The sequence below is a fragment of the Heteronotia binoei genome, chromosome 6, assembly GCF_032191835.1.
Source record: "Heteronotia binoei isolate CCM8104 ecotype False Entrance Well chromosome 6, APGP_CSIRO_Hbin_v1, whole genome shotgun sequence".
NCBI classification, from domain to species: domain Eukaryota; kingdom Metazoa; phylum Chordata; class Lepidosauria; order Squamata; family Gekkonidae; genus Heteronotia; species Heteronotia binoei.
The window spans coordinates 41,002,769-41,029,190 of record NC_083228.1 but is presented as its reverse complement, the minus strand read 5'-3'; the positions used below and the strand labels follow the sequence as shown (position 1 = coordinate 41,029,190).

Below are 26,422 nucleotides of genomic sequence, written 5' to 3'. Positions count from 1 at the left end.
AGTCTTAATTGAAACCACAACATTATACAACAAAAAACAACAGCCGCCTTTCACCTAAGCACCCTTAAAAACACTTTCACCAAGCTGTCCCACGTGACCACCCCCTTCCTCCTCCGCCTCCCCCCCCCTTTTTTTTTTAAAGTCTGAGCAGCTACGGCAATGCCGTTGGCCCAAAACTTCCTCGCTTATCGTAGCATCGGGGTAATACGACAGGGTGCCCCTTCTGGATGCGGTGCGCTGATTGGCGGCCGCGGTGACGTCGACTTGTAAGGCGAGGGTCGATTGGCAGAGGCGCGGCCGCATGTGTCTGGCTCCCTGTCTTTGTATACAGACTCTCCTGCTGAGCCCTTTAACAATGGGCCGGGGGAGCCGCTCTGCTTGAGGGGGGCGGGATGCTGAGGGCAGAGCGGAGCTCCAGCGGAAGGCTGCCCGGCCGCCTTCCCTGAGAGATGCCCGCGCAGATGCCCCAGCTGGGTCCCCCGGACCAGGGGCTGTAGGTTGGAAGGGGGCTCTGCCCATTCCCGGTAAGTCGACGAGACGTGGAGGAAGGGAACGGGGAGAAGTTGCTGTCCGACGGCGGAGGGAGCGTGTCAAGCAAGCCCTTTGTTGTGGCTGCTGCTGCTCTCGCGAATCCGCTTCTGGATTCTTTCCCCCGGATGCCACAGGGCGCAAAAAGGAAAAGTTGGCAGCTGCCGCGACTACGGGACACTCCTGGCTGGGGCGCGCTGTTCCTTTTTTCCACTCTCGGAGGGAGGGCTACCTTGCGCTTGTGGGGGGGGGGGCATCGGGCCGCTGCAGGCAGGCCCCGTCTGTGGAATGCAGCCCGGGCACATCTGATTCCCCACTTTCTCAGCCCGATTTCCCTACCCGCCGGCCGCATCCTGCCCTCGGAGGTTTTGTTGCCCTCTGCACCCAGATCTCCACCCCCACCCCCTTCCCGGCCCTCTTAGCATGCAGTGAGTGGCATCAGCTGTGCGTGGCCCCTAATGCAGATCGGCCGGCCGGCCTCCTTCCTGGACAGCTGGGATCTTGGAGCTCGCGTCGAAGGGGGGTGGGGTGGGTGGAAGAGGGGTCCCTGATTGCTTTTAAAGTGAGTGCAATCGGCGGGGGAGGAGACGGCTGCTGCCGCCGGCGCCTCTCGGGAGTCGGGGAGGCTTAAACTCCGCGAGGAGCTGTTCTGAGTCAGTGCTGCTTCCGTTCCTCCCGTGTAGGCATCGGGGCTGCTGCTGGGTGCCGCTGCCCGCCCCCCCTGTTGACTCTCTGCTGCTTCACCCCGTCCCATGGAGCTAGAGGGGCAGTGGTGGAAAGGACAGCTGGCTGCAGACATCCACCAAGCGCTTCGTTATAAGGTAATGCACGCGGCTCGGGCCCGATCGCTGCCGGCCGACCCACCCGCCCAGCCACCCACTCACTCCCTCCATCTCCCTGGGGCTCCCCAAAGCAGGGGACATCTGCTGCTGGGAGAAGGAAGATGGAGGGCTCAGGCTGAGAGTCAAGGTTGCCTCTGCCTGAGTGACAGTTTGAGCTTTAGCAGGAGGGGATGAAACAGCTGCCCAAACTCCCCCCCCCTTGCAAGTGGGACATCAAAGGATAAAGCAAATTACTGGCCTTTTTGTCCCAAGGCTTTTATAGTTGGTAACAAAACCATGCTTTGTTGTCGCTTGATACTTTGATTTGTAGACTGTAGATTTGTAGAACACATACATGTACCTTGGGGGCTGTCTGCAAAAATCGAGGGAAGGTACCCTTGCTCCAGACCGGACCTGGTGGCAACTGTTTCATAAATCTGCCATTTGGCGTTGGAATTGTGGTGGAGGCATGATGTTTTCTACTTGAAAAGTTCACCCTTGCAACAGCTTTTGGAGTTAAATCTTGATTATTCCCGAATGGGGAAACAGAAGCAGCGGTTGCAATCCTAAATATAGATACAAGGGGGGAGGATGCTTCTGAAGCCCTAATGCAATGAGAGCCATTCTTAAATTCCAATAAACAGGGATTAAATTACAATAATTTGCTCCTTTGAATTCAGTAGGACAGATTAAGGGTAATTTATGAATGCATGCAAGCTGCTGAAAGCACTTTCTAGTCCCACTGTCAGCATGCATGTGTGACAATCGGGTCATTTTTAAATGTGCTTGGATGTGGTTTCTTACTCAATTGATATCAGTGTAGGAAGACTGAATTATATTTCAGCCTTCTCGTGCTTTTCAGTGTATATATTATTTGGGCTGTAATCCTAAACAGAGTTCAGCACACCCAAGTGGGAGTGTGCTTAGGTGTGCCTAACTCTGCGCAGGATCAGATTGCACTTTTCTTTGAATTGGGGCCCAAGCAAATACTCAATTTGCACAAGTAACATGCCCAGGGCCATAAAATATAACCATGGCTAAAGGCGGGTCGGACTTGACCTCAAATCTCACAAATCCAGGGTGTTGTTCCATTCATGGTGGCCATTTGGGAGGGCATACTTACGTTGCAAGTGTTTTAAAGTCAAATGGCTGCTTCTGCATAAGGAGGCTGGAATTTTCCTCATGAGAAAAGAGAGACTGGCTAAAGTCATTATGCAAAAATCTTTCTAGCACCTGTTTAAAAAGTCTGCATGGTGGGGTCTCATCTTTAAGGAGTTACTTTCTACTTCCGTACTGAATGTTTTTTGAAGTTTTATCTCTTTGGTCCAAGGACATATTCAGATGAACTCCTGAATTTTGATCATTTAAAAAAAATAACAAAAGCAAATCTGTTTAGGGTTTTTTTCTACCATTCCAGGCTTATGGGAACAGTGGTTCAGTCTTCCCTTAAGTGGTTAATTCCTGCTCAGACAGGCCTTGATTTATGAAGTATCCTTTATTTCAGAGTCATCCTATTTCTTTACATGAAAAAGGTCAGCTTCTTAAGTTCCTCCCTCCCCCCTTCAGCGCAATGGAAGTCAGAGGCTGGTTTAACTGGGCTGTGCAACACGTTTTCATGAGAATGTGACTGAAGTGCATAAAAAGTGACTAAAATATGAAGTGTGGGTTGATGTGCCATAAGAGCATCCGTAGGAGAGGCTGGACGGTAGCTGTTAAATAGATGTTAGACAGCTGGCTAATGCTGCGTTTCCCACTCAAAAATTGCTGGCCCCACTGAGGTCTCTCTTTGTCTCCTGTCCTGGAGGCAGACGACAATAAAAGTACAACAGGCTTATTCAAAAGATCAGTGAGCAAACTGCTAACATTTGCTGCTCTGCAAACATGACCAAATTCCAGCAGCGCATAAAAGAATAAATACAAAAGACTGGGAGATCTTTGTCTTTGCTTGTGGAATCGTCACTAGATTTGAAGCTTTCCCGCTTTTAAAATAAATCTTATGCACTCCTGAATTTAGTATTGCCACCTTTTCTCACAGGGCTCCTGCACTTTCAATAGTGGTGGGACTGGTAGGAATTCAAGAGGTGCCGTTTCAGACATGGGGAAGCTGTATCAGTTGGATTCCTGCCTCGTCTGAACTAAGGGTGCAGGAATCTTCTCAGAAAAACAGTGGCAACTTGAATTACCAGAGTTCAGCCTACCCTACTGATTAAGTTCTGTTAACTGTGTAAACATTTCCACTCCTTCCTTAACCCAGTGGTATGTAGCTGCCTCTGATCATGCAAATGCTTTCCCAGCTGTGATTGCCACTGCTACAAAGTTCAAGTGATGCTTTATCATGGCAGTATTCTGAGCTGGAATTGGTACTGTTAGCAAATATCTGGAGATCTTCATGTGTGTATTTTGAACCTTCAATGAATTCATTTTGAAAGGGGAAAATGTGCCACCTTCCAGCATGAGCCTAAAAATGTTTACTCAGAAGTCAGTCGTGTTGAGTTGAGCAGACCCATTGAGTTAAGCAGAATTTTCCTATAAGTAAGACGTCTTTGTCTGTATGGCTGAACAGAAGTGTGATCTCTTCAACTTGCAGAAATAAAACCAGATAACACACTGATTCCTGAACACATCTAACAGAATAAAACTGTATGTTTGAGAGAAAGGGGGGGGGGATCCTCATCGGTATACAATGGTTGATTTAAAAATACAGCCAAAAAAGTTGAAGATTTATAGAAGATATACCTCCAAGTATACACGAACAAAATATATATTTTGTCAGAGATAAGGTTGAATAATGGGATGTGAAACCTATTGAAATGAAGTCAGTGTACTAGTTTGTCCTCTGTTGTTTCACTAGCTTTGAAGGGCTTCTTGATCCCAGTGCAAACTAAGAAAGTTAACTCAATGAGCTGTAAATCCAACCAACATCTTGAAATGTGGGATCTATTCTACTTTACATCAGTTTTGGTTGTAATTATTCCATTAAAGGAATGCAGTGTAGTGCAGTGGTTAAGAGTGTCAGATTAGTATCTAGAAGACACAGGTTTGAATCCCCAATTGTGCTGTGAAAGCTTGCTGGGTGACCTTGAGCCAGTCACACACTCTTAGCCTAACGGACCTCACAGTGTTGTCATGAGGATAAAATGGAGGAGAGGAGAATGATGTATGCCACTTCAGATCCCCACTGGGGAGAACGGCAAGGGTACAGATTAGTTAAATAACTAGCATTTCTTCAGTTATGTGAATTACAGATTCACTGGCAAGACTGTGATGTGCTGTTGATGTGCCTGAGTGGATTAGGTTACCAGAGCAGTTAACCAGCTCTTAACCCTTAACTGCTAAGGATGATAGGGACTGAATCATACCATAAACTCAGACACTTGTGTCACAGTGCTTTATAATGGAAACCAAAAGCATGATGCAAAAGTGCTGGTTGCTGCCATTCATCTGAACTTGGCATCCCTACATAGTACAGCTGGATTCAAGCCAAATAGCACCTTAGATATAAACAGGATTCAGGGGATATAAGCTTTAGAGAATGAAACCTTCCTTTGACAGATAACTGATATCAGGGTATCTGAGGAAGGGAGCTTTGACTCTCAACAGCTTATACCCCAAAAATCTTGTTGACCTTTAGGGTGCTACTGGACTCAAATCTAGTTGTTGTATTGCAGACCAACATGGCTACCCTCAGAAACTACCTAACACAATTACTAAGGCCTTAAGCAAGCCTCTCCCACCAAAAGGAAGATGAGCTAGGGTTGCCAGGTCTGTGTTGGAAAATACCTGGAGATTTTGGGGGTGGGGTTTGGAGAGGGGCCTCAGCATGGTACAATGCCATAGAGTCCAAAGCTGCCATTTTCTCCAGGGGAGCTGATCTATAGTAGCTGGAGATCAGCTGCAAAAGCAGATCTCCAGGCCCTACCTGGAGACTGGCAACCCTACTTGCTTCTTACTAGACCTGGAATGAGTTTCAAGATGTTGTCAAAATGACTAGGAAAATGAATGATTTAGGACATTGTAGCCACTGTTTCCTAAGTACTTTAGCTTTGGATTGGGTAGGGGTGGTTATACAACTATCAGTCAAGTTGTTTGCTTTTAAAAAAAAGTATATTCTGTACTGTTCATAAAAGTATCTTTGAGGTGCCTTACTTGAATAATACTGGTTAAGTAAAACTGAGTAAAAATACTGACAGTTACATAAAATGCAGTGTTTGTATATAATTTGATCTCTTGAACTGACATGGGTTAAACTGACTTTTCTTCATGTTATCCATTGATTGCCTTTCCCCTCCCACAGCATACGTGCTCATAGTTTAGCCATAATAGCAAAATCAGCAAATCTTTTCCCGCCATTCTTCTTCAGCTGGATAATCAGTGTGTTTCAAGGATCTCCCTAAAATGATATTAGAAGAGAGAGGAGAGATTGTATTTATACCCCGCCCTTCCCTAGGCAAAGGAGTCTCAGAAAGACTTACAATCTCCTTTCCTTTCCCTTCCCCTCCCCACAACAGACACCTTGTGAGTTAAGTGGGGCTGAGAGAGCTCTCCCAGAACTGCTCTTGAGCAGAACATCCTTGACAGAACTTCTCACAGATAACAGTTCACACAGTTAACCACTACACCAAACTAGCTTTCAATATTGTCATCATAGTTATGTTTAATACTACTACATTATGCTTCTGGTTCAATAATTGCCTTCTCACAATTAAGAACTGTTGGTATTGGGCTAAAGATATTTTATGTCTAGTGACCCTTGGTTCTAGGGATGCCAGTCTTCAGTTGGGACCTGGGGATCCCCTGGTTTTACAGCTCATCTCCAGACTACAGAGATCAGTTCCCTTGGAAAAAGGGATGCTTTGGAGGGTGGACCGTATGGCATTGTATGCTACTGAGGTCTCTGTCCTCCCCAGGCTCCGTCCCCAGATCTTCAGGAATTTCCCCAAATGGATTTGGCAACCCTACCCCACACCACCTGTTGGTGGCTAGGGGACCTGGTAACTCTACTTGACTCTTAACTGTTGCTCACCTTTCTTGTCTTTGGTTATATTGGCCACAGATGAAATCTCCATTTGCTCTAGTACAATTTTGGCAACACCTAGTGCCCATCTTTTTAGATCTAGTGCCACATTCTGGATTATTGATGTGATGTGTCCCCTGATATTGTCTGGATGGCACAGGTGAGACCTAGTTCCAGCACCATTAGAGCAGGGGTGCAAAACTCAAACAGTATGATGTAGGCCGTAAAGATCCTTGATTGGAGCTCAATGGTCACAGCCCATGTAATCAGACCCCAGCTGGCACCCCAAATCTGCCTTCACCCCAACTATGAACAAGTGGAAAGGGGAATGGCAAAAGGATTCCAACATGTCTGGTTCCATGAACAGGCAGTTCATCAGCTGGGAATCTGCAGCAAGCATTAGAGAGAAGTGCATGTGAGAAAGACCAGCTTGAATTTGGACAGAATGACAGACTGAGGGCGTTTTCGCACTCACCTTCAAGTGGTGCGACCACCCTCCTCACGCCGGCGGATCTGCAGGGATTTCGCACCAGAAGCGCCGGTGCACCCAAAAGAGCCGGCGACTTCCGTCACGAAACCAGCTCAAACGTTTTCCTGCTTCTTGGCGGTTTCCGTTTGAGCTGGTTTCGCGACGGAAGTCGCCGGCTCTTTTGGGTGCGCCGGCGCTTCTGGTGCGAAATCCCTGCAGATCCGCCGGCGTGAGGAGGGTGGTCGCACCACTTGAAGGTCAGTGCGAAAACGCCCTGAGTGTTTGGGGCAGTAAGTTGGCTGGAGGCAAGGCACCCTGGGGCAATCAGGGAATGTTTGGAAATAAATCTGATATTGCAAAGACCCTTAGACTCCTGTCTTACCCAAAGACTTTTCTTACAAAGTAAGACCTTTCTTGACTCCTTTACTGTCAAACAAGAATATAAATGGCAGAGAGAGAAGCAGTTTACTGTTCTTTTTGCTTATTTACTGGGGCTGTTCAGACGCACAGTATAATCAGTTGTCACTGCTGTTTCATACCGGATTAAAAGTGGCTGATCAGACAGCAACATCTGCCTCCTGGTATTAACTCATAGTAGCGCCCCCCCACCAAATCCTTCTCTGAACCGGAGTATTTTGTTACCTGCTCCTTTGCGGTGTTTTTTGAGTTCTCCAGTTTCACCTTGTAGTTTCCCCGTCTGGATAGTTCTTGACCAACTTGCGGATGTCTGAAGGTTGTCCCAGAGCAAAAGGAATCTCAGACATCCGGTTTACAGTTGCCATTTTTTTTTTACTACTTATCCATATGCGCATAACCACATAATGTTTTAACCTATGTGGATGTGCACATAATGCACATAAAAGTGAGGAAAAAGAGAACTACATGGTACTGTCGTGTGGACGGCAGAAGACAGTTTCACCGCGAAGTGATTCGAATTGCAGTATGGCAGTCTGATCAATAATATCCGGAACAAAGATATTCAGAACAGAACAGGGTCAGTTTAACACGGACTCAACACGCTGTGTGAACAGGAACAAAAAGAAGCAAACCCTGCTCTGCTCAATGGCACTTACTTCTAGGCAGGGCCTTTTTTTGTAGAAAAAGCCCAACAGGGGCTTATTTTCATATTAGGTCACACACCCTGATGTCACCATTGTTTGGCACAGAGCTTTTTGTGGGAAAAGCCCAGGAGGCACTTATTTGCATATTAGGCCACACCGCCTGACACCAAGCCAGCCACACCCCCTGACACCAAGCCAGCTAGAACTGCGTTCCTGCTCAGAAAAAGCCCTGCTTCCAGGTAAGTGTGTACAGGATTGCAGCCCAGGCCTGAATATGATATAGGGATTCAAAATGAAGTAACAAGGGAGCAGGTGGGAAGGCAAGATATCTGGTTGGGTTAAGGGTTGCAAGGCAGCTTTCTCCCTTCCAAGGAAAAGTTCTAAACCCAACCAAAGCCCCAGTCAGCACTCATCATCTCTCCTCTCCACCTACCTTTTCAGGACACTCTTATCAGGCACCTCTTTCAGTAGAGTGCAGTGCCACTGTCCAAAGCATCCCTTTTCTTCAGGGAAACTGATCTCTGTAGTATGGAAATGAGCTGTAATTCCAGGAGAGCCCCAGGCCCCACTTGGAGGATGGCATCTTTATTCTATTCTGAATTCTATGTTAACTTATATTTTTCTTGAGTGATGTGATGATCTTGGTGGTTAAACAGTAAAACTGAACACTTCTGGGGGGGGGGGGGTGGAGAAGTTGTTATTAGCGGTAAGCACAGGACTATCCCAAGCAGGTAGAGTCTTCTCCAATGTGTCATAGGGTAGATGTGCTCATTTGATGCCAGCTGTATGTGCTGAGTTTCAGAGGATATTCTTCTGCGTCTGACTCCTCCATGTAGTCGTAATTCCATGACACATTAAAACACATTTGTATGATTCATAAAACCTGGGAAGATGTGGTATTGTCACAGGGAAAAAATGTTAAAGTGAGTTTGTTCGTGGAAAATATGTTCAAAGCAGAGGCAAGTTGCTCCGTGAAACACACTGTTGATTAGTTAGCATTCCCTTGTGCTGATTCAAGCTATGTAAATTCCATATCTGGAAATATTGGTTTTTCATCTCTAAATTGTAGGCTTCCATTGGAACATGGCTTCCCAAACATTTGTTTTAGGATAATAGTGCATCCTGTGAACTGTGCCAATATCCTTACCTGGCCAAATATGATTGTACAGTTTGGACTCAGCCAAGATTTATTTATAATGGTATAGCATGTAGGATCCAATTCTTACATAAATGTTCCAGCAGGTTACCTTTTTCTGTGGGCCTTTGCTATGTCACTGAGGTTAGAAATGGGAGAACAAGTGAGCTGAAAGGAAGTCAGGGTTACTTCTACTCCAGGATGTCCAACTCCCTGGGGAACCATGTCATCTGCCCATTGGACTTGCATTCCAAATGCTGAGAGGGCAGAGTGGCACCTGACAATGTAGAAACAACAACAGTGTCCACAAAAGCAAAACTTGACCCTTCCACCTGATCCCTTCAATCTTTGTATGGTGGCGGAAAGTGCTGTCAAGTCACAGCTGACTTATGGCAACCCCACAGTGTTTTCAAGGCAAGAGATATTCAGAGATGGTTTGCCATTTCCTGCCTCCACATCACACCCACAGTATTCCTTGGAAGTCTCCCATCCAAATGCTAGCTAGGGCTGACCCCACTTTGTTTCAAGATCTGATGAGATTAAACTATCCAGGTCAATCTTTGCATATCCTTAACCATTGTGTGCTACATATCTGTTCTGATCTGTAAAGGGGATAAACCACTAGACTTGACTTTACCATAAACCCTGGAAGAGAACCCTAATCCTCAAACATGTGTTAAACTTCTTTAACCATAATATATTTTAATAAAGTGCCTATGATTGACGTTAGTGACGGCAGTGTTTAAAGTACCTGTTGTTGTTCTCCTCTTAGGAGCTGAAACTTCCCTCCTATAAAGGGCAGTCTCCCCAGTTAAACCTGAGAAGATATTTTGCAGACTTGATTGCCATTGTGAGCAATCGCTTCAGACTCTGTCCTGCTGCTCGACACCTTGCTGTTTACCTGCTGGACCTCTTCATGGATCGTTATGACATATCCATTCAGCAGCTACACGTGGTTGCTCTTTCCTGCTTGCTTTTAGCGAGTAAGTATGTTACAACAGACTTAACTGACTGGAGTTACTTTAGCTTAACAAGTGAATGCTTTAGTTCTTGGCTTATTGGAAAGCAGATATTTAATCCTAAAATTATAGGAGTTAGTTTTTAATAAACTAAGTACTGATTATAACAACTCTTATCACTGTGGTTCATTCTGTAGTATGTGGACATCGTTGGACATGGCATTCTTCCATGATCCATACATATAACCCATGTTGTGGTTGATTATGTAAGGAAGTTTTATAATATAATAGTAATATAAAATAATACAATAATAGTTGTATACAGGAAATTTGAAGACTTACATTACCTAGGATCAAACAGGTGTACCACTATTAGCTCAAAGAAGAGTTGTCCTGTATATCCAGAGATGCAGTTGAATCTTCTGATTGAACATTAAGCAGTTTTTGATTGTCTCAGGATGCATGTGGACTATTAAGAAAGCCATGTGGGTCGGAAGGCTGAAATGGGGAGGGGTAAGAGGATGAAATTGCCCTTGTTGTCTCTTCCATTGGTGGAGCTACATTGACAGAGAAGGGCAAAGGCAATTTTGCTTCCTTCCTCTTCCCTATAGCAGTCACTGCACTAACACCAGGAAATAATGTAGATGAGGGGTCTGCAACCTCTGGCTCTGGACCTATTTGTGGGTCTGTGCAGAACCATATGAAAAAGCAAAGTGAAATCTTTAAGGTATATTGGAGGGGTAGGTGGGAAGCTAGAATAAGTAGTATGTGAAGGGAATGATAGGGATTTTTAAAATGAAATTAAATAGGTTCCTAGAGATGCTTTACAGAAAAGGGAAATGATGGAGGTGAATAATTGCCAAGAATTCAGGTGTGAACCATGCACAGATTTATGGAAATGCACTAAAGCAACTGTGCAGCATGCTTCTATGTGAATTTATTGTGAAATGTTGGGTGTACAGCTTTCTAATATACAACCCACAAGAATCAATGCCTAGTTTGAATTGTGGATTATTAATCAATTAGATTAATCTGTGGATTATTAGTCAATTAAAATTGTGGATTATTAATCAATTAGTCAGTTATCAGTAATATCAGAGGTCCCCAGCCTGGCAGCTATGGACAGTATAGTATCTGCCAACACGTTTTCTGGCACCAAATGTTTTTTGAAAGTGGGTACAGCCAGGTGGGGCTTTTGCCAGTGAGTCTTTTGGTTGGCGACTGGAGATATGTTTGGCTATGCAGATTTTTAGGAATGTTTTGACAACAACTGCCATCACAGTACAAAGGTCTTCACTGTGTGACTGAAGGTAAGATGGTCAAACTGTTTTGTAGCTGATTCCAGCTCCTGTGCTGTGTGCACCCACCACACTGTCAGAACTTCAGATGTGTTCACAGGCTCACAAAGGTTGGGGACTCTTGAGTAATATTGTTGTATGTGTTCAGTTATGTGAATGAGCTTTTTAAATATTGTGCTGGTTACTTAATCTGAATTTTGGTGTGATTTGGCTCTAATTATGAAAGGTTGCTGATCCTTGATCTAGTGTTTTGAGATCAAGGTGGCATCAATATGTCATTAAATAATCCCGCAGATGCAGCTGTCTCTGCCCAAGATAGAAGAGTTGCTGGTTAGGAGTGCCAATATGTTAGAGGGGACTAATCTTCCCATCTTATATTGCTGGAGCAAGTAAAATGTCTTAGTATCCTTCCAGACCTTCTCCTGCTTTCTGAAAAACAAGTTCAGAAAGTAGCCCAAAGTGCCCTTTTCTGTTTGCATTTCATCAAGAAGTGCCTGGCAGCTGACCAGGCAATGCTGATCCACACCATCAAAATCTCTTGGCTACATAGGGCTGCCAAGTCCAATTCCAGAAATATCTGGGGACTTTGGGGGTGGAGCTAGGAGACATTGGGATGCAGCCAGGAGCAAGGTTGTGACAAGCATAACTGAACTTCAAAGGGAGTTCTGGCCATCACATTTAAAGGGGCAGCACATCTTTTTAATGCCTTCTCTCCATTTGGAAATAATGAAGGATAAGGGCACCTTCTTTTGAGGCACATAGAATTGGATCCCCAATCTTTTTGAAACTTGGAGGGTGATTTGAAGAGAGGCACCAGTTGCTATGCTAAAAATCTAGTGCTTCTACCTCAAATAATAGCCCCACCAGAGCCCCAGATACCTGCAGATCAATTCACCATTATACCCTATGGGAATTGGTCTCCATAGGGAATAATGGAGTGCCCAGCAGACATCCCCCCCTCCGCTTTCTGATGACCCTGAAGTGGGGAGAGGGCCTCCAAACTGGAAGATCCCCTGCCCCCACCTGGGGATTGGCAACCCTATGGCTACATTACTGTACTGAAATTGGTCTTATTGGGACCCTGCTTTAGATGGGCATGTATTCTTCAGATGTTGCTACAATTGTGTGTGGGGGGGTGCGCTCTGCCTGTGAACTAGAGCCTTGGACATGTGCCCCAAAGTCCAGCTTGGCAGTACTAGTGGTTTATTTTTATGTGGACTAGCAGTCAGAATGTAAATTTTTATCTTATTATGTTTTAAACTCTTAGCCATCCTCAACCTTTGAATGGGGCAGGCTTTTTTAATAAACTTTCAATTAGATAAAGAGACCAAAACAATTGTAATATAGTTATCCTAGACTGTGCCCCTGTCATATTCTAGTTTCTTGGTATTGAAGGGCTGAGATGAAACACAAGAATTTCAACAGCAACTCTGTGCAGGATATAATAACAGTTAATTAATCCTAGGTAAACAAAGGTTGGAGGCAGACTAAGTTTCTTTCAAAATTATATAACTTGGGGGTGGGGGTAGAGTACTATGTCCTGAGGAGGTCTATAGCAGGAAGAGGGAATTGGTGAAAATTTGCAATTTCTGCTAGACCAAACCCAATGTGTCTTCCCTTAAAATGAAACCATAAAGATGTGTCTTTTATAGACATGACTTAAAATGAAACCATAAAGATGTGTCTTTTATAGATATGACTTCTGTATAGGAGATCAAAGCATCTGTGTACTAATGCTGTAATGGTGTTTCACCTTTTCGTTTTCCTCAAGGCAAATTTGAAGAGAAAGAAGACAGTGTGCCTAAACTTGAACAGCTGAACAACTTGGGTTGTATGACTAACATGAACCTGGTATTAACAAAACAGAATTTATTGCACATGGAACTGCTACTGTTAGAAACCTTTCAGTGGAATCTCTGCCTTCCAACTGCTGCTCACTTCATTGACTATTATCTCTCCACTGCTGTTCATGAGTCAGATCTCCATGATGGGTGGCCAATGGTTTGCTTGGAAAAGACAAAGCTGTATATGGCAAAATATGCCGACTACTTTTTGGAAGTCTCTCTGCAAGGTGCGTTTTCATGGCTTTGTTCTAAAGTGCCCATAGCTGCTTAGGTACACAGCTAATACTGTGTTTGACTTAACCGTGATCCTCCGATGTCTCTCCAGATCATGCATTTTTAAATTATGCCCCTTCGTTAGTGGCTGCCGCGTGTGTGGCTTCTTCAAGGATTATCTTGCGTCTTTCTCCAACGTGGCCGGTGCGACTCCATCGCCTTACTGCTTATTCCTGGGATTTCCTGGTGCCCTGCATTGAACGACTATTGGTGTAAGTTTTTTATAGTGGTGTGTCTAAATTGTGTCTCATACTGTGGCAAAGGGAAGATGGGAAAGTGTTAAATACACAAGGCTTCACTGAGCCTAGTTTTCATTATTCATGTAGGATCAAATTAGACATGACATATTTAATTAATTCAGTTGAGATTTCCTCAACCCAACACTTATTCCCCTCAGTCAGGCAGCAGCTGCTGGAAAGTCATTTCCCAAGTGCCACCGGGCTCTGATTTGGCTTGGGACCATGGTGCTGGGGAAAGGGGCTTCTAGCCCTCCCAACATCATCTTCCCAACCCAAAAGACCCCAGGGAGGCCTTTTCTGTGTAGTTGAAGAAGATTGCAGATTTATACCCTCTGAATCAGAGCGGCTTACAATCTCCTATATCTTCTCCCCTGACAACAGACACCCTGTGAGGTGGGTGGGGCTGAGAGGGCTCTCATAGCAGCTGCCCTTTCAAGGACAACTCCTGCGATAGCTATGGCTAACCCAAGGCCATTTCAGCAGATGTAAATGAAAGAGTGGGGAATCAAACCCAGTTCTCCCAGATAAGTGTCCGCACACTTAACCACTACACCAAACTGGCTCTTTCTTATCCTTCTGTGCTCTCTTGATCTAACTCAGGCTACTTTATAAGTATGCAAATAACTTATTAAGTGGTGATGTAAGTTAAGTTTGTAAAGGAGCACAGGATCAAGTGTTGGGTGCATATGTTTAAAGAGGCTTTATGCACAACACCCAGTGCCTTTGGGTTGTACTGCCATGGTCAGGGGTGGGGGTGGTAACAGTTTATAGCATTGATTAACTGCTCCAGAACAATTCTAGATCCTTACTAGAGAGTGTATATATGTGTATGGTAAAGCCCCTTCTCTATCCTAGGAGGCAAACCTGGGCAAGTTCCTTGTTTCCCGCAAGGCAACTCCCTCTTTATCGTCAACCTTTTCTGTATGCAAGGTAGCATGAACTATGGTAGGTGGCCGTGGGGAAAGAAACCTTTAAAGTCTCAAGATAACATTTTAAGAAGTTTAACTACACAGTATAAACAAATAGGGGAACTGGAGAAGGGAAATGCGGAACACAGCAAATGAAAGTACATTTCTGACTAGTTCAGACTTACAAGGATTCTCTGTTCATTTCATCTTCCTTGCATAGCGAGCCAAAGCTGGAAGCTGACAAAGCCCCCCTCCTTGCTAATCTTTAACCAATCAGAAAGCGTGGAGTGCACATGCTCTCACTAAAAAAATCTAGACCAATGAACTATTTCCCCAAGTTTCTAGATTTTGCACTCAGCACTTTTGGGATGGTGTGCAGAGCTGGGAACAGGATCCAGAGCAGAAGCCCCTTTGGCAACCAGCTGGAGGTCAAAATCCTCAAGGATTATGGAGTTCTGGTCAACCAGGGTTTTCACAACACTGGCTTTCCTCACATTGTAAAAAAAGGGTGTTCATTTTTGTGGTAAAATCAGTGCATCGGAACATTGACACTATTATATTGCTTACTAGTGATTCTTTAGATGGGACTTGAAGTGCTTTGAGTAATACTCTGAAAATGGGTAGGAGGCTCTTCTCCTTCTCCTTGTAGTAGCAGCCCCTCCTCCAAGGTTACAGCACAGCCTGGAGTATGACTTGCTCTTGTTGGAAGGAAATATTTGTCCTGTTGCTTAGTGCATTCATGTAAGTAGAGGGGTTTGGATCCCAGATAAAGTAAGGTTTGAATTTTGTTTTGTTTTTTTGTATTCTAGTGCCCATGATAATGATGTAAAAGAAGCCAACAAGCAAAAAGGACAACATAATTCTCAGGCTGTGCCACACAGTTTATTTCAAACAACAGCACCTCAGCCTCCACAGCAGACACATCTACAGCAGCACATCCCCCAGTATGTTCAAGCACATCAAACTCCTCTACAGTACCATCACCAAACTGGACAGCAGCAAAATTGTCAGCATATTGTGTCGTCTGGGCACACATCTTCTTACCCACTGCAGACTTGCCCAAGTGGTTTACAAGGTGGTATTCAAGCTCGTGGTCATATACAGACTGCTACAGGGGTGTCGTTAGCTGTACCCATAGAAATGAAGCCATGTTTAAGTGTTTCCTACAACCGAAGCTACCAGATTGCTGGACGCTACCCTTGTATTACCCCTTGTTTTGAGAGGTGATAACTATAGATTCAGCAGAACCCTACATTCTGTTGGTGTCCCAGTAAACGAGGGCAGTAATCTATCATTAATCCTTTATAATTGAAGGGGAAAAGATGGAATGCAAATTATTTCAAAATGGTAGCTCGGATCATGGATTCTGTAGACATGAGCATGTTAACGGGAATGCTTGTCCGACAGCAATGGGGAAAAATACTGCTGGGGCACAGAAGTTCTATGTTGTCAGCTGACGCCTTCCCTCAAAAACTGGACTGACTGCAAGATTTGGTCTTCCCAGGAAAAGAAGAGATGCCGTGTAGTTTTTGGAGACCACTGTTTCTACACATTTCCATACAGTATTGAACCAGACATTAAAGTCCACCAAGTGCCATGCTTTTCCAAATAAGGGAGAGCAGTGTGGGTAGAAAAGAGTGCTTTTCCAAACTGTGGAGAGCCGTGTGGGAAAGAGGAGTAAACCTCTTGGTCTAAATTAGTAGTTCAGTTCTCATCCCTGTTTATAGTTTTGGGTTTAGTGTTAAAATGTCCTTGGATTAAGCTTTTTTTATGTCTTTAAATTCAAAGTTACTCTGTCTTTGGTTTTTGGAAACTGTTTAGAGGTAAACATACAAACTCAGGGAATTATATATATTAAAAAAATCTACTGTGATACTAGTGCTCAGGATCACTACAGTAGCAAATACCAAAGGGAGTTGAGATACTTGTCCGGAGTCTACTCCCTTAATCTTAAAGTGCGTTTTGTAATGAAAGATGCTATTTTTAAAATGGGAGCCAATAACGAACCATAGCTGGTAGACTATTGTTTGATTTCCCACTAGCTTATGCAACAAATATCAAAACACGTCTAATTTTTATTGTATGACTTCTCAGTTTTGTATGTGGGGAAAGGTACAGTTTAAATGCTTATAAGAAATCCAGACTTATATGTGACAGCTGTAGAATGAGTAGGAAGAAGAAAGTTCTCAGGTTAAACCAAGGCAGCTAAATTTCCTGTTTGTATGCATCTACAAGTATGGTTCTGTATTTGTATTGTTGCTGACTGAAAAAACACCTTCTGGTGTGAATTAGACAGTTATGTTAATGGTGCTAATTACATAACTATCAGAATGGTGGTAGCCTCTTCACGTTTAAATTTGTACTCTGTGTTCTTGCCAGAAGCAGAATTAACTTGAGTGGGGAGAGCAAACAGGTGGTAAAGGTATTATATGGAGTATCTCCTCCACCTTGCACAGTTAGTTAATTTAACTCTTTATATGATGAGGCTAAATCCAGGGAGGACTAGGTTGGGAGTATAGGTGTAGGGCTCCCATTCCAATACCTGTTTCTAAATAATATTGGGATAGAACATGATTATAGAAGTTTTGTTCAGTGGTGGACTTTCCTTGGAAAAGAAACGACTGCTCCCAACACTTGGTATTTTAAGGGGAAAGGCATAGCATGATCTTAGAGGTGAATGTGCTTGAAGAAAATATTGTTTTTAAGTTAGAGGAGAAGCAATCCTCTGTGTTGGCAATTATTCTATGAAAGTATTTTCAGGGTGACTGTGGCTGTCACAATGGGAACATCTTTTATACAACAGAGAATGCCCTTGCTATTTCTTTCCTAAACTCATTTTAGTATTTCCCTGTTAACTTTTTGTCCTCCTTGAGAGAGGAAAAATATGGTTAGATAAAAGAGGAAGGGAGGCATTGTTCAGTGGTTTAATTTGTGGTATTTCATTTTATATTTGGGGATGAAAAACTGGAGAATGCATCTGAAAGGGAAAGATAGTCATCTCAGTTTGCAAAACTTAAACTCTCTTCATCATTTAACTACCTCAATAACGCTTTGAATGTACAGTATCGTGGCAATCCATGACTAGAAAGAATAGCAGATTGCTTCAAAAATTCTGATATTGGCTTCACTTTCATCTTCCATGTGTGAGATGGCAATGTAGTTACTAATACATCAGAGGAGTCTACTTTGTAGGCTTTACATGCAAATATTAGTTAATAATTAACACTGGAATTATGGGTAGGGGAGGGGAGGGTAGGTTGTCTAGTTAAAACAGCAAAGCAAAAAGGAATGGAGTGTTCTGTTTAAGTCACTAGGCTTAATTGTTAAAAGATCCACTACATGCTATTGAGTTGGGGGGGGGGGTTATTTATAGCCTTTTGAGTTTGACATTATCCTGACAATTGAATATGCACTGTGAACCATTTCCAGTTATTTTTTTTTAAGCGGCTTGATCAACCTCCACTGAAGCCACACACTACTTGAAATTCTGAATGCAGGTATTAAAATGTGTGTGTTGGGAGAAATATCCACAACAAAGGCATCCAGATGAGTGCCATGCACTCTTTTAAAAAATAAAACTAGTTTTGAGTAAATCTCTCCAAGCCTGTGTTTGAATGTTCCTGTGTTCAGATATGCTTTAGTAATGTGATGTGTACTCTCAGTGCCAATCCCCCACATCCTGATGAAATTCAGAGTTTCAGTCCAGTTGTAACCTTAACAAAAGAGGCAGGAAATAAAGAAGGAAAGACTTGCTATAACAAGTCAGCACCCTCACAGTTCACCACTGAAACATCCTCTTCTTTGGGGAAGGAGAGGAAGAAAGACAGGAAATATTTCTTTACAAAGCTATGAGCAATTAAAATCAATTCAATGTATTTTTAAAAAACAGCAGACCACTCTGGATTACTAAATGAAATCAGCATGGGAAATGAAAATTTCAGTTAAATGGATTTTGCATTCTGGACTGTGTGTTTACAACTTTTCCTCAAGGAAATATTAGGAAACTATGGGCTGGATCTTATGAACTAAAAAGTAGAAAGTACTCATGCACTGCGATCACACACACTAAATAATGCACTTTCAATTCACTTTAAATGCATGTTCCAACTGGATTTTACTGTGTGAACTGACAAAATCCAGTTGGAAAGTGCACTGAAAGTGGATTGAAAGTACATTGTTTAGCATGTATGATGGCAGCCATGGACATGGATACTTCCCACCACCACTCCCTAGCATCCCCTTGGGTCTGGGATCCTTGTGAACAGAATAATGTCATATGCTAGGGGGTGGGGCTGAGCTGGAGTTAGTAGGGTCTGCAGCCAATTTGCTTTTTAATAGGCTGCTAGTGTTATGTATGCTCAGGCCCTTTCAATGAACAAAAAACCCTGAACTCTTGCTTTCAGATTCTATTTTAGTTAACTAAAACGTAGACAAGTATACAAGTTCTTTAAATTTCAAGTATGTTTTTCTGGTACACAAAGGTGTAAAAATGCCCATCATTTTTAATGAATAAGTTTTTGTTAAACAGGTTGAACTTGATTATACTGCTCCAATATAGCAATGTATACTAGCAGAGCATTTATTTCTTAACCATCATTGAAAACTATAAACGCTGCTTCTGGACAGGGAGTTAAACACAATACCGCTGTGGCAGCAGCAGGAAACAGGGTAGGAAATCATTTGTTCTTCTGCTGCTGTCCCCACCTTTCCAGCTATTAAGCCAGCTTTCCACCACAGTCTGGGACCCTATCTCCAATCAAGCTACCCTGTAGTGGCACAGCATAGCTTAGAAGGGAAAAGGGAGGGAAGCTCTTTAAATGACTTGGAGAGGGTACATAACAGCAATGTACAGCCTGCCATTTTGGAATTCAGCTCTATGTCTTCCACTCCGAACATCCCTTTGAGTACAATTATTATTTTCTGTGGTTTAAAGGGGGAAGCCCCAGGAACAGCATCAGTCATGCTTTGAATGGGCAGAGTATTACACAGATCTGATGGAAGCTTTCTCCTTCCCACATGAGGAAAATTCCAGTGTGAAAACAGCCCCAAATTGTTTACTGTTACAGAAACAAGCAAAGTAAATTTTAATTAGTTAAGCAATAACTTTAATAAATTGGCAAGCAACGTGTGCATATATCTAGTAAATGATATATTGTAAGCATTTATGAAACAATCTCTGCAAAAGCAATGAGGCTCTCAAGATTCAAGTAATGCCTTGGGTCCAGTGGTATTTTTTGCTGACAGAATTTATTTCCGTCATTGCAGTGGGACTTCCCTGCTTCCATTTTCTACCATAGCCCCCAAAGCCACAGAAACGCTGCTGTTGTTGAGAGATTGGAACCCCTTCCCCCCCCAAAAAAAACAATATGAACAGTTCACAGAAATATACACACCATTGGAAATCCTATGTTGAATCCAAGCCAATGACTTTCTTTCTTGCAATAATTCAAACATCACAGTCAGCAAGCTTCTTATAGTAACAATAAATACCCAGTTCTAGAAGAGGTTTGTGTATGTTTACTGATGACGAACCAAAGACACTAAGTAAATCCAGACAGATAATACGTTACTTGGATAAGGATGAATATGCACAGTAAGGGCAAACTCTGTGTTGGGAACTTCTGAAGAATGAATTCCTGTCTGATAAACAGCCTCAATGACTGATGGTACATTTAGATACGGCATCTGGATTGGAAAGCCTGTAACCTGCAAGAAGTGAATTCTGACTTATTTTACTTTTCAAAAGAACCAGTGTTCTTTAAAAGCAATGCTTCATTCGTGTTCCATTTTTGCTTCTAAATGTTAACAATTTTACAAGTCCAATATTCAGAGCCCTCAATTTGCTTACCCCAAAGGTACATTTTTGTGTAAAATGCCATTTCCATATTAAAAGACAGTCTCCTATGTAACAATGCATTAAGAAATGGTCTACAAACTGTCTTCATAGACTGAGAAAATATACTTTCTCAGAAAAATAGTTGTGTGATTCTGAGCAAGCCTGACAGGTACAAACCACCTCATTATCATATTCTCACAACCCATGCTATTGTTACCACAGAATGAAATGCCACTGAAGGTAGCCTTCCTACATGGCCCAGCAGTAATTTTGTGCATGCTAATCAAGTGAATTGCCCTCATTACTTCAAGAGCTTCCGTGCCATTGTTCTACTCTTTCTCCATCCCCACTTCTGTCCCCCCAAGTAGCCACTGCAAACATAGAACAGTGACTTAGAGGTGACAAGAATTCAACCTCCACCCACTCCAAAACCAGCAGAAAATGCTTCCATGTGTATGGAGGGAAGGGGATGATATATCCTTCGGCTGGTAGTTCTATGCTACTCATGGAAGGCCTCTGAAAAAGGGAGAGACTTTCCATGAGTTTCCAGCTGGAAGGAGAAGGAGAATCCAAACATTCCACATCAATAAACAGAATACTGCCTTCAGCATGCTCGTGAGAGTGAGCAGCACTTGGAGAAGTTCTTGCTGGGAAAAGGCCAGCATGCTCATGGCAACCATAACATGTTTAAGATTGGGTTATATTCTAAGCAATTTGGGTTATATTCTAAGCAATTCTAAGCAATTTGAGTAAAAGTCAAGTACTCCCTTTGCTTTTGTATGCTTGGCATGTTATTTGTATCAGGCAACGCATGAAAAATTGTGCGGAGGGTCATAAGGACCTTTGGGCCAATATTCCATTTCCAGTTGTGAGAGATACCCAGGGAAAGGAAGTGAGCGCAACTTCTTCAAGGTCTACAGCATGCAGCTGGGAAGGACACCCATGGAAGGAGCCAGGCATGATCCCCTCAAGCTCTTGTACTGTCAACAAGGGGATCTAGGATAGCCTTCCATTTTAGCTGGGAGGGTCAACAAAGGAAGAAGCTCCACTTAGCTCTCTTGCCTTTCTTTATACTTCATTGGTGTCAACGGAACATCTCTGGCTAAGGTGAGCACCCAAGTGAAAGTAGTAGAACAAGTCCTCTGCTGGTCAGGTACTGGTGGCCTCATTCCCCAGAAGCTATGGGTCAGGCAGTGGATCTCGTGGGGCCTTAACAGCAGCCTGACCATGTCAACTCAGGATGCCACCTCCTGAATAAGGTCTATTTATAGTTCAAACCTGGGCCAATTAAAACGAATTCTTGTCTCGTTAATTTTATGCTGGTTTGAAAAAAGGTAAATGAAATTGTGCTAAAATCTGTTTAAAATATCTACATGTTTACTTACATTTCTGTCACATTTTCTAACATGTTGAAATCTGAATTATGATTGTATTTATTAATGGATTGACATTATTGGCAGTTTCAATAATAATACAGTAACATAAATGCTAACCCAATAGTGTTCCAGAAGAGCCTCCAAATCTGTTTCTTCTTTCTCTGTAGCAATGTTTCCATTTCTTAATTCCAGTTTAGGAAGAATTTGTCGTAAGATATTGGTACACTGTCGATGCCAGCGAGTTGGCTGTTGAGATCGCCATTCCATCATTTTTGTTTTTAAAGTCTTTTCAATCCTATTTTTGAGATGATCAGGAATAATCTACACTCTATTGTATTAAGGGATTTTATAGCAATGAAACTTCAAGAACAGTCTAACTGCTTGACAAAATTAAACTCTGAACAATGCAAATCTCCTAGTGTTTCTGTGGAGTCTAAAAGATAGTTTGTCTGAGAGAAAATCACCCTTAGTACAGGAGACAACAAAATGAAACTGAAAAGAGGTCCAGCAAAGAAGACAGCTAACTACACTGAATTTGAGAGGCACAGTCAGATTAAGGGCCAAACTAGACATGTTGGTATCCATGAGTCTAACCCATTTTGCCATGATGTGTGCCCAGTCTGGATCGGGCCCGCTTGGCATTTTTTAATTCATCTCCTTTGGCTTTAAAATGGCACCATCATCCACAGGCTGTCACATCTAGCCCTCAGTAAGTCCACTAGTCTATCTCAGACTCTCTCTGTTTCTATTGGAACTTTCATTATCCACATTCACCAAGAAAGAAAAATGAATTGGTGGCAAAACAGTTAAGAAAAATGAAAGTGAGTTATCACACTAAATATCTGTAACTTTTGTAACTACCTGTTCTGTAGCTCTTCTACCAAACTTTCATTAGTAGGGGTATATAATATTTCTTCTGGCTGAAACAGACAGTAATAGTTTATAACACTATAAAACTATAAATACATTTTAGGCATTGACTGGACAGATATTCTGATGGCCTCACATTTCTTAGCACTGGAAATGTGACCTGGCTGCTACTGTGTGGACAATTCTAAGGGAGGCCACTATAAGAAGCTGTTTGTAGGATGCAGCTGGCGTATGAGAGTATATTGGAATATGTGGTTTCATAAGTATGAGTTATAAATGTCTTAAACCAAAGGCTTTTTTATTTTAGAATACATTTCTAAGCTGCCCTGATATTTCACAGAATGCAAATAAATATTCTATTCAATTTTTATTTAGAAATATCCTGTGAATTTAGGGGGAGGTATTTGTGAGTTTCCTGCATGGTGCAGGGAGTTGGACTAGATGGCCCTGGAGGTCCCTTCCAACTCTGTGATTCTATGATTCTATAAAAGTGGCTGGCAACATTTATTTATTTACTCTATGTATATCGCCACCTTTCTCCCCAACAGAGACCCCAGAGCAACTTACATCCTTTTCCTCTTTTCCATTTTATCCTTATAACATCCCTGTGAGGTTAAGATGAAAACATATCAATGGCCCATGGTCAGTCACCAACCTGGGTCCAGCATTCTATCCACTACACCTCATTGGCTTTTTCATGTTTCTTCTATTTCAGCGAATTTCATCTTCTCTACATCTATTCCTCCCAGTGACCAGTTTTACAAAGCATCAACACATTTCCAACTAACTGTTCACCTTCCCACTATAATTTAGAACATGGAAATATAATTTGAAAAGGTTTACTACCTGTACAGTCTGTGTTTTTGCATCTTGAAAATTGTAGGGAAGAAACTGTTTCCAAAAACCTTCCTTTGTGACGTCAAAACTAACATACATTGGGGAACTATTTTGTTGTATATTGAACCAGACCTATCAAAGCATTAGTGCAAATTATGCAATCAATCTGAAAAAGCCTATTCTAACATACTTGTCATCATTATCATCATCATCATCAGTTTATTACAGTCTCAAGACCAGGATACAGTGTAAACATAATATGGAAAAGTAAAAACAGACATAGCATACAAAAATAGAGATCTAAATTTAAGAACTTTTAAAATGCAATTCCCGCAGTCTAAGAATTAATGCACAAAACTCAGCAACTGAATCTGTAATCTCTGAATTCTTATCTGATAGGAACCAATGAAGTCTTGCTTTGTTTGTATTAATATAACCAGGTGTCCTATCGACTAATGTAGTAATAATTCTAAAACGAGGCTCCCTATAATATGGGCAACTGAAAAACATATGTTCTACCGATTCAACCTCACTTAGAGGGCATAAGCATAGCCTTTCAGAATAGGGGATTTTATTGTACCTGCCTTGCATAACTGCAGATGGAAGGGCACATACTTGTTAATATGGTTTCATTAAAAAAATTAATAAATGCTTATTAGAGGAAAAGGTCTCTCAGATTTACCGGGGGGCAGGGCCAGAGAGAGAGCTGGAACACATTCTTCAGTTTGCAAATATGTGTCAATAGTAAAGATCTATAATGCATAAACAGAAATTAGGGAGTGATCTATTCCAGTTAATGTGGGACCACATGTAGGAAACATTCCTTGCCTAAGAACAGAAAGATAGCTCAGAGCAAAATGATCTGAGTGATCTGATTTGGCATAAAGCAATGTCATCTGTGTTCTCTTGGCACTTTTTCCAATTACAAAAGTGTGGATGCCTTTTGAGTAAGCATGTGTATTTCTCAGCAAATGCATGGAAGCAGAGGCTCTAGCAGTGCTGGATTAAACCCTGTGGAGGGCCCTAGGCAGTCAAAATCATGGGGGCTCCCTTGCAAATTATTGCAGAATCGGAGCACCCATCCCACTGCCCATGGCCCTGACTGCAGCCTGCAGGCACCTTCTCAAAAGCCCCTTTTACTAAGCTGCAGGGGAAAGGCAGAGAGAAGCAAACTTGGCGATGACGCCAACAACAACTGCACCGGGCAAGTTGGGCAAAGATCAGCTCAGTTGCTGGCTATGTGTACAGGCTGGTAGGGCTGCAAGCAGAGGGAAAACTGGGAGTGGGGGGTGGGAAGCTGGCCCACGGCCCCTAAAGGCATGGGGGCCCATAGGCCAGTGCCTACTTGACCTAATTGCTAATCCAGCTCTGGGCTCTAGCCTTTCACATTCACTGCTACTATGGGTGTACATACAAATGAATGAATTGGAATCTGTGTTGAATGAAAATGAATAAACAGGTAATGAATATAAATGTAACTTATTACAACAAAAAAACAAGCCAGTGAGTTTGATAGATCTGAAAAGCTCTGGAACACTGTCAGGCTGCGATCACACACACACACTAAATGCACTTTCAATCTGCCTTCAATGCACTATCCAGCTGGATTTTGCCAATTCACACAAGTAAAATCCAGTTGGAAAGTGCATTCAAAGTGCATTATTTAGTGTGTGTGCTCTCAGCTTCAGTGTATTATTTACCACCCTAACTGCTTGCTATCTCATCAGGAGCTAATGGGCAGAGAGGGTCTCCTATTGGCTAAGCATTTTTTTATTGAGCTTTTAGAATACGATATTCATCAGAGCTTAGAGAACTGATAACTATTCAGGTGAAAGAGAGGGCAGAAAAGACCTAAAAGCAGTTGGCAGTTTCTATCAATAGAGACAAAAGGAGAGCTGAGAGTTTTCTAGTTTGTTACCTGGAAACTGGGATGCAAGCTGAGGAGTAGGAGGCAGCACTGCTTGCTATCAGGGAATCTGCTGCAGGTTATGTTACCTGCTGATTGAGGTACATATGGCTGCACAAACTCTTTTTGTATGTTTGTAAATAAAGTAAGTGTCATGAACACACTATCACTTTCCAGGATCTTTATGCAAAGGATACTTTAAACTTTGAAACATCCGCATCCCAAAACTTAAGGAAGGGGGGGAGAGTTTAACAGTATATTATGACTATAAATACTTTGTTATAAATACTTACATTTTCCCAATTGATTAAGCAATCAATACTCTGCAAGGGGCAAAATGCATCAAACTGCTTATAGCACTGGCCACTCAATGGATTCCACAGAAAATATTCTCCATTTTCCTGTGTTACCACATAAGCCACATTCCCCTATATTAGCAAAAATAGATGTGATCAACTTTCACTGATTTTCAAATAACAAGAGAAAACAGTATCTGATATTTCTGTAGAATGTAGATAAAAGTCCTGATTACTTTGCAATGTGATGTTTTTTATTAGCAATTATTTTTCATTCTATTGACATGAATACTTTCCTTCATTTTTCATATACTTGAAGAGATTGAAAAGTTAGAAATATGTCTGTTCAACAGCCCAGACAGGGATGTATAAAACTGTTCCTAAGCGTAACTATAAATAAAACACCTTGGGGAGAAATGACAAGTGAATCTTAAATTGTCATAGCTACTACTGAATTTGATTTGATTTGTTAGATTTATATCCCGCCCTCCCCGCCAAAGCAGTCTCAGGGCAGTTAACAGCACACTGAGGATCACATAGGATTATCTAATATGAACAATGAAACCATATTCTAACTAACAGGAGTTTGGAAACCCATCCTAGAAATATTTTTGTGCTAGATATCTGGTAAAGTGCTCAGATCCTATGCTTTGCTTCTCTTTGCACAGTTCCACTATGGAGGCAGTCATGTGCTGCAGAACACACTTTTCTTGTGCAAGGTGATTTTTGCTCATTGTAAGACACTAGTCTTG

General features: G+C 42.4%; 2 protein-coding genes across 3 annotated transcripts in view; one reads left to right on the top strand and one right to left on the bottom strand.

Annotated features, from left to right (window-relative positions):
- Positions 1–1,126: 1,126 nt before the first annotated feature.
- CCNJ (cyclin J) lies at positions 1,127–18,151 on the top strand. 2 transcript variants are annotated; one of them, XM_060241365.1, is made up of 5 exons: positions 1,127–1,349; positions 9,801–10,011; positions 13,057–13,356; positions 13,455–13,614; positions 15,359–18,151. In XM_060241365.1, exons 1-5 carry the CDS (start codon positions 1,281–1,283, stop codon positions 15,774–15,776), a joined length of 1,158 nt encoding a protein of 385 aa, XP_060097348.1. In that variant the 5' UTR covers positions 1,127–1,280; the 3' UTR covers positions 15,777–18,151. The 2 variants fall into 2 exon arrangements, with proteins under 2 accessions (XP_060097348.1, XP_060097347.1); XM_060241364.1 differs by having other exon boundaries at positions 1,190–1,349; positions 9,801–10,062.
- Positions 18,152–20,001: 1,850 nt separating this feature from the next.
- The window catches only part of CC2D2B (coiled-coil and C2 domain containing 2B), a 52,171-nt gene continuing 45,750 nt past the window's right edge, over positions 20,002–26,422 (bottom strand). Inside the window, exons 28-32 of the mRNA XM_060242659.1 lie at positions 25,668–25,802; positions 23,478–23,600; positions 22,623–22,681; positions 21,879–22,056; positions 20,002–20,255 (exon numbers count right to left, since the gene is read on the bottom strand). Coding sequence (XP_060098642.1) covers positions 20,067–20,255; positions 21,879–22,056; positions 22,623–22,681; positions 23,478–23,600; positions 25,668–25,802 — 684 coding nt within the window. The 3' untranslated portion in view covers positions 20,002–20,066. The remainder of the gene's footprint in view (positions 20,256–21,878; positions 22,057–22,622; positions 22,682–23,477; positions 23,601–25,667; positions 25,803–26,422) is intronic.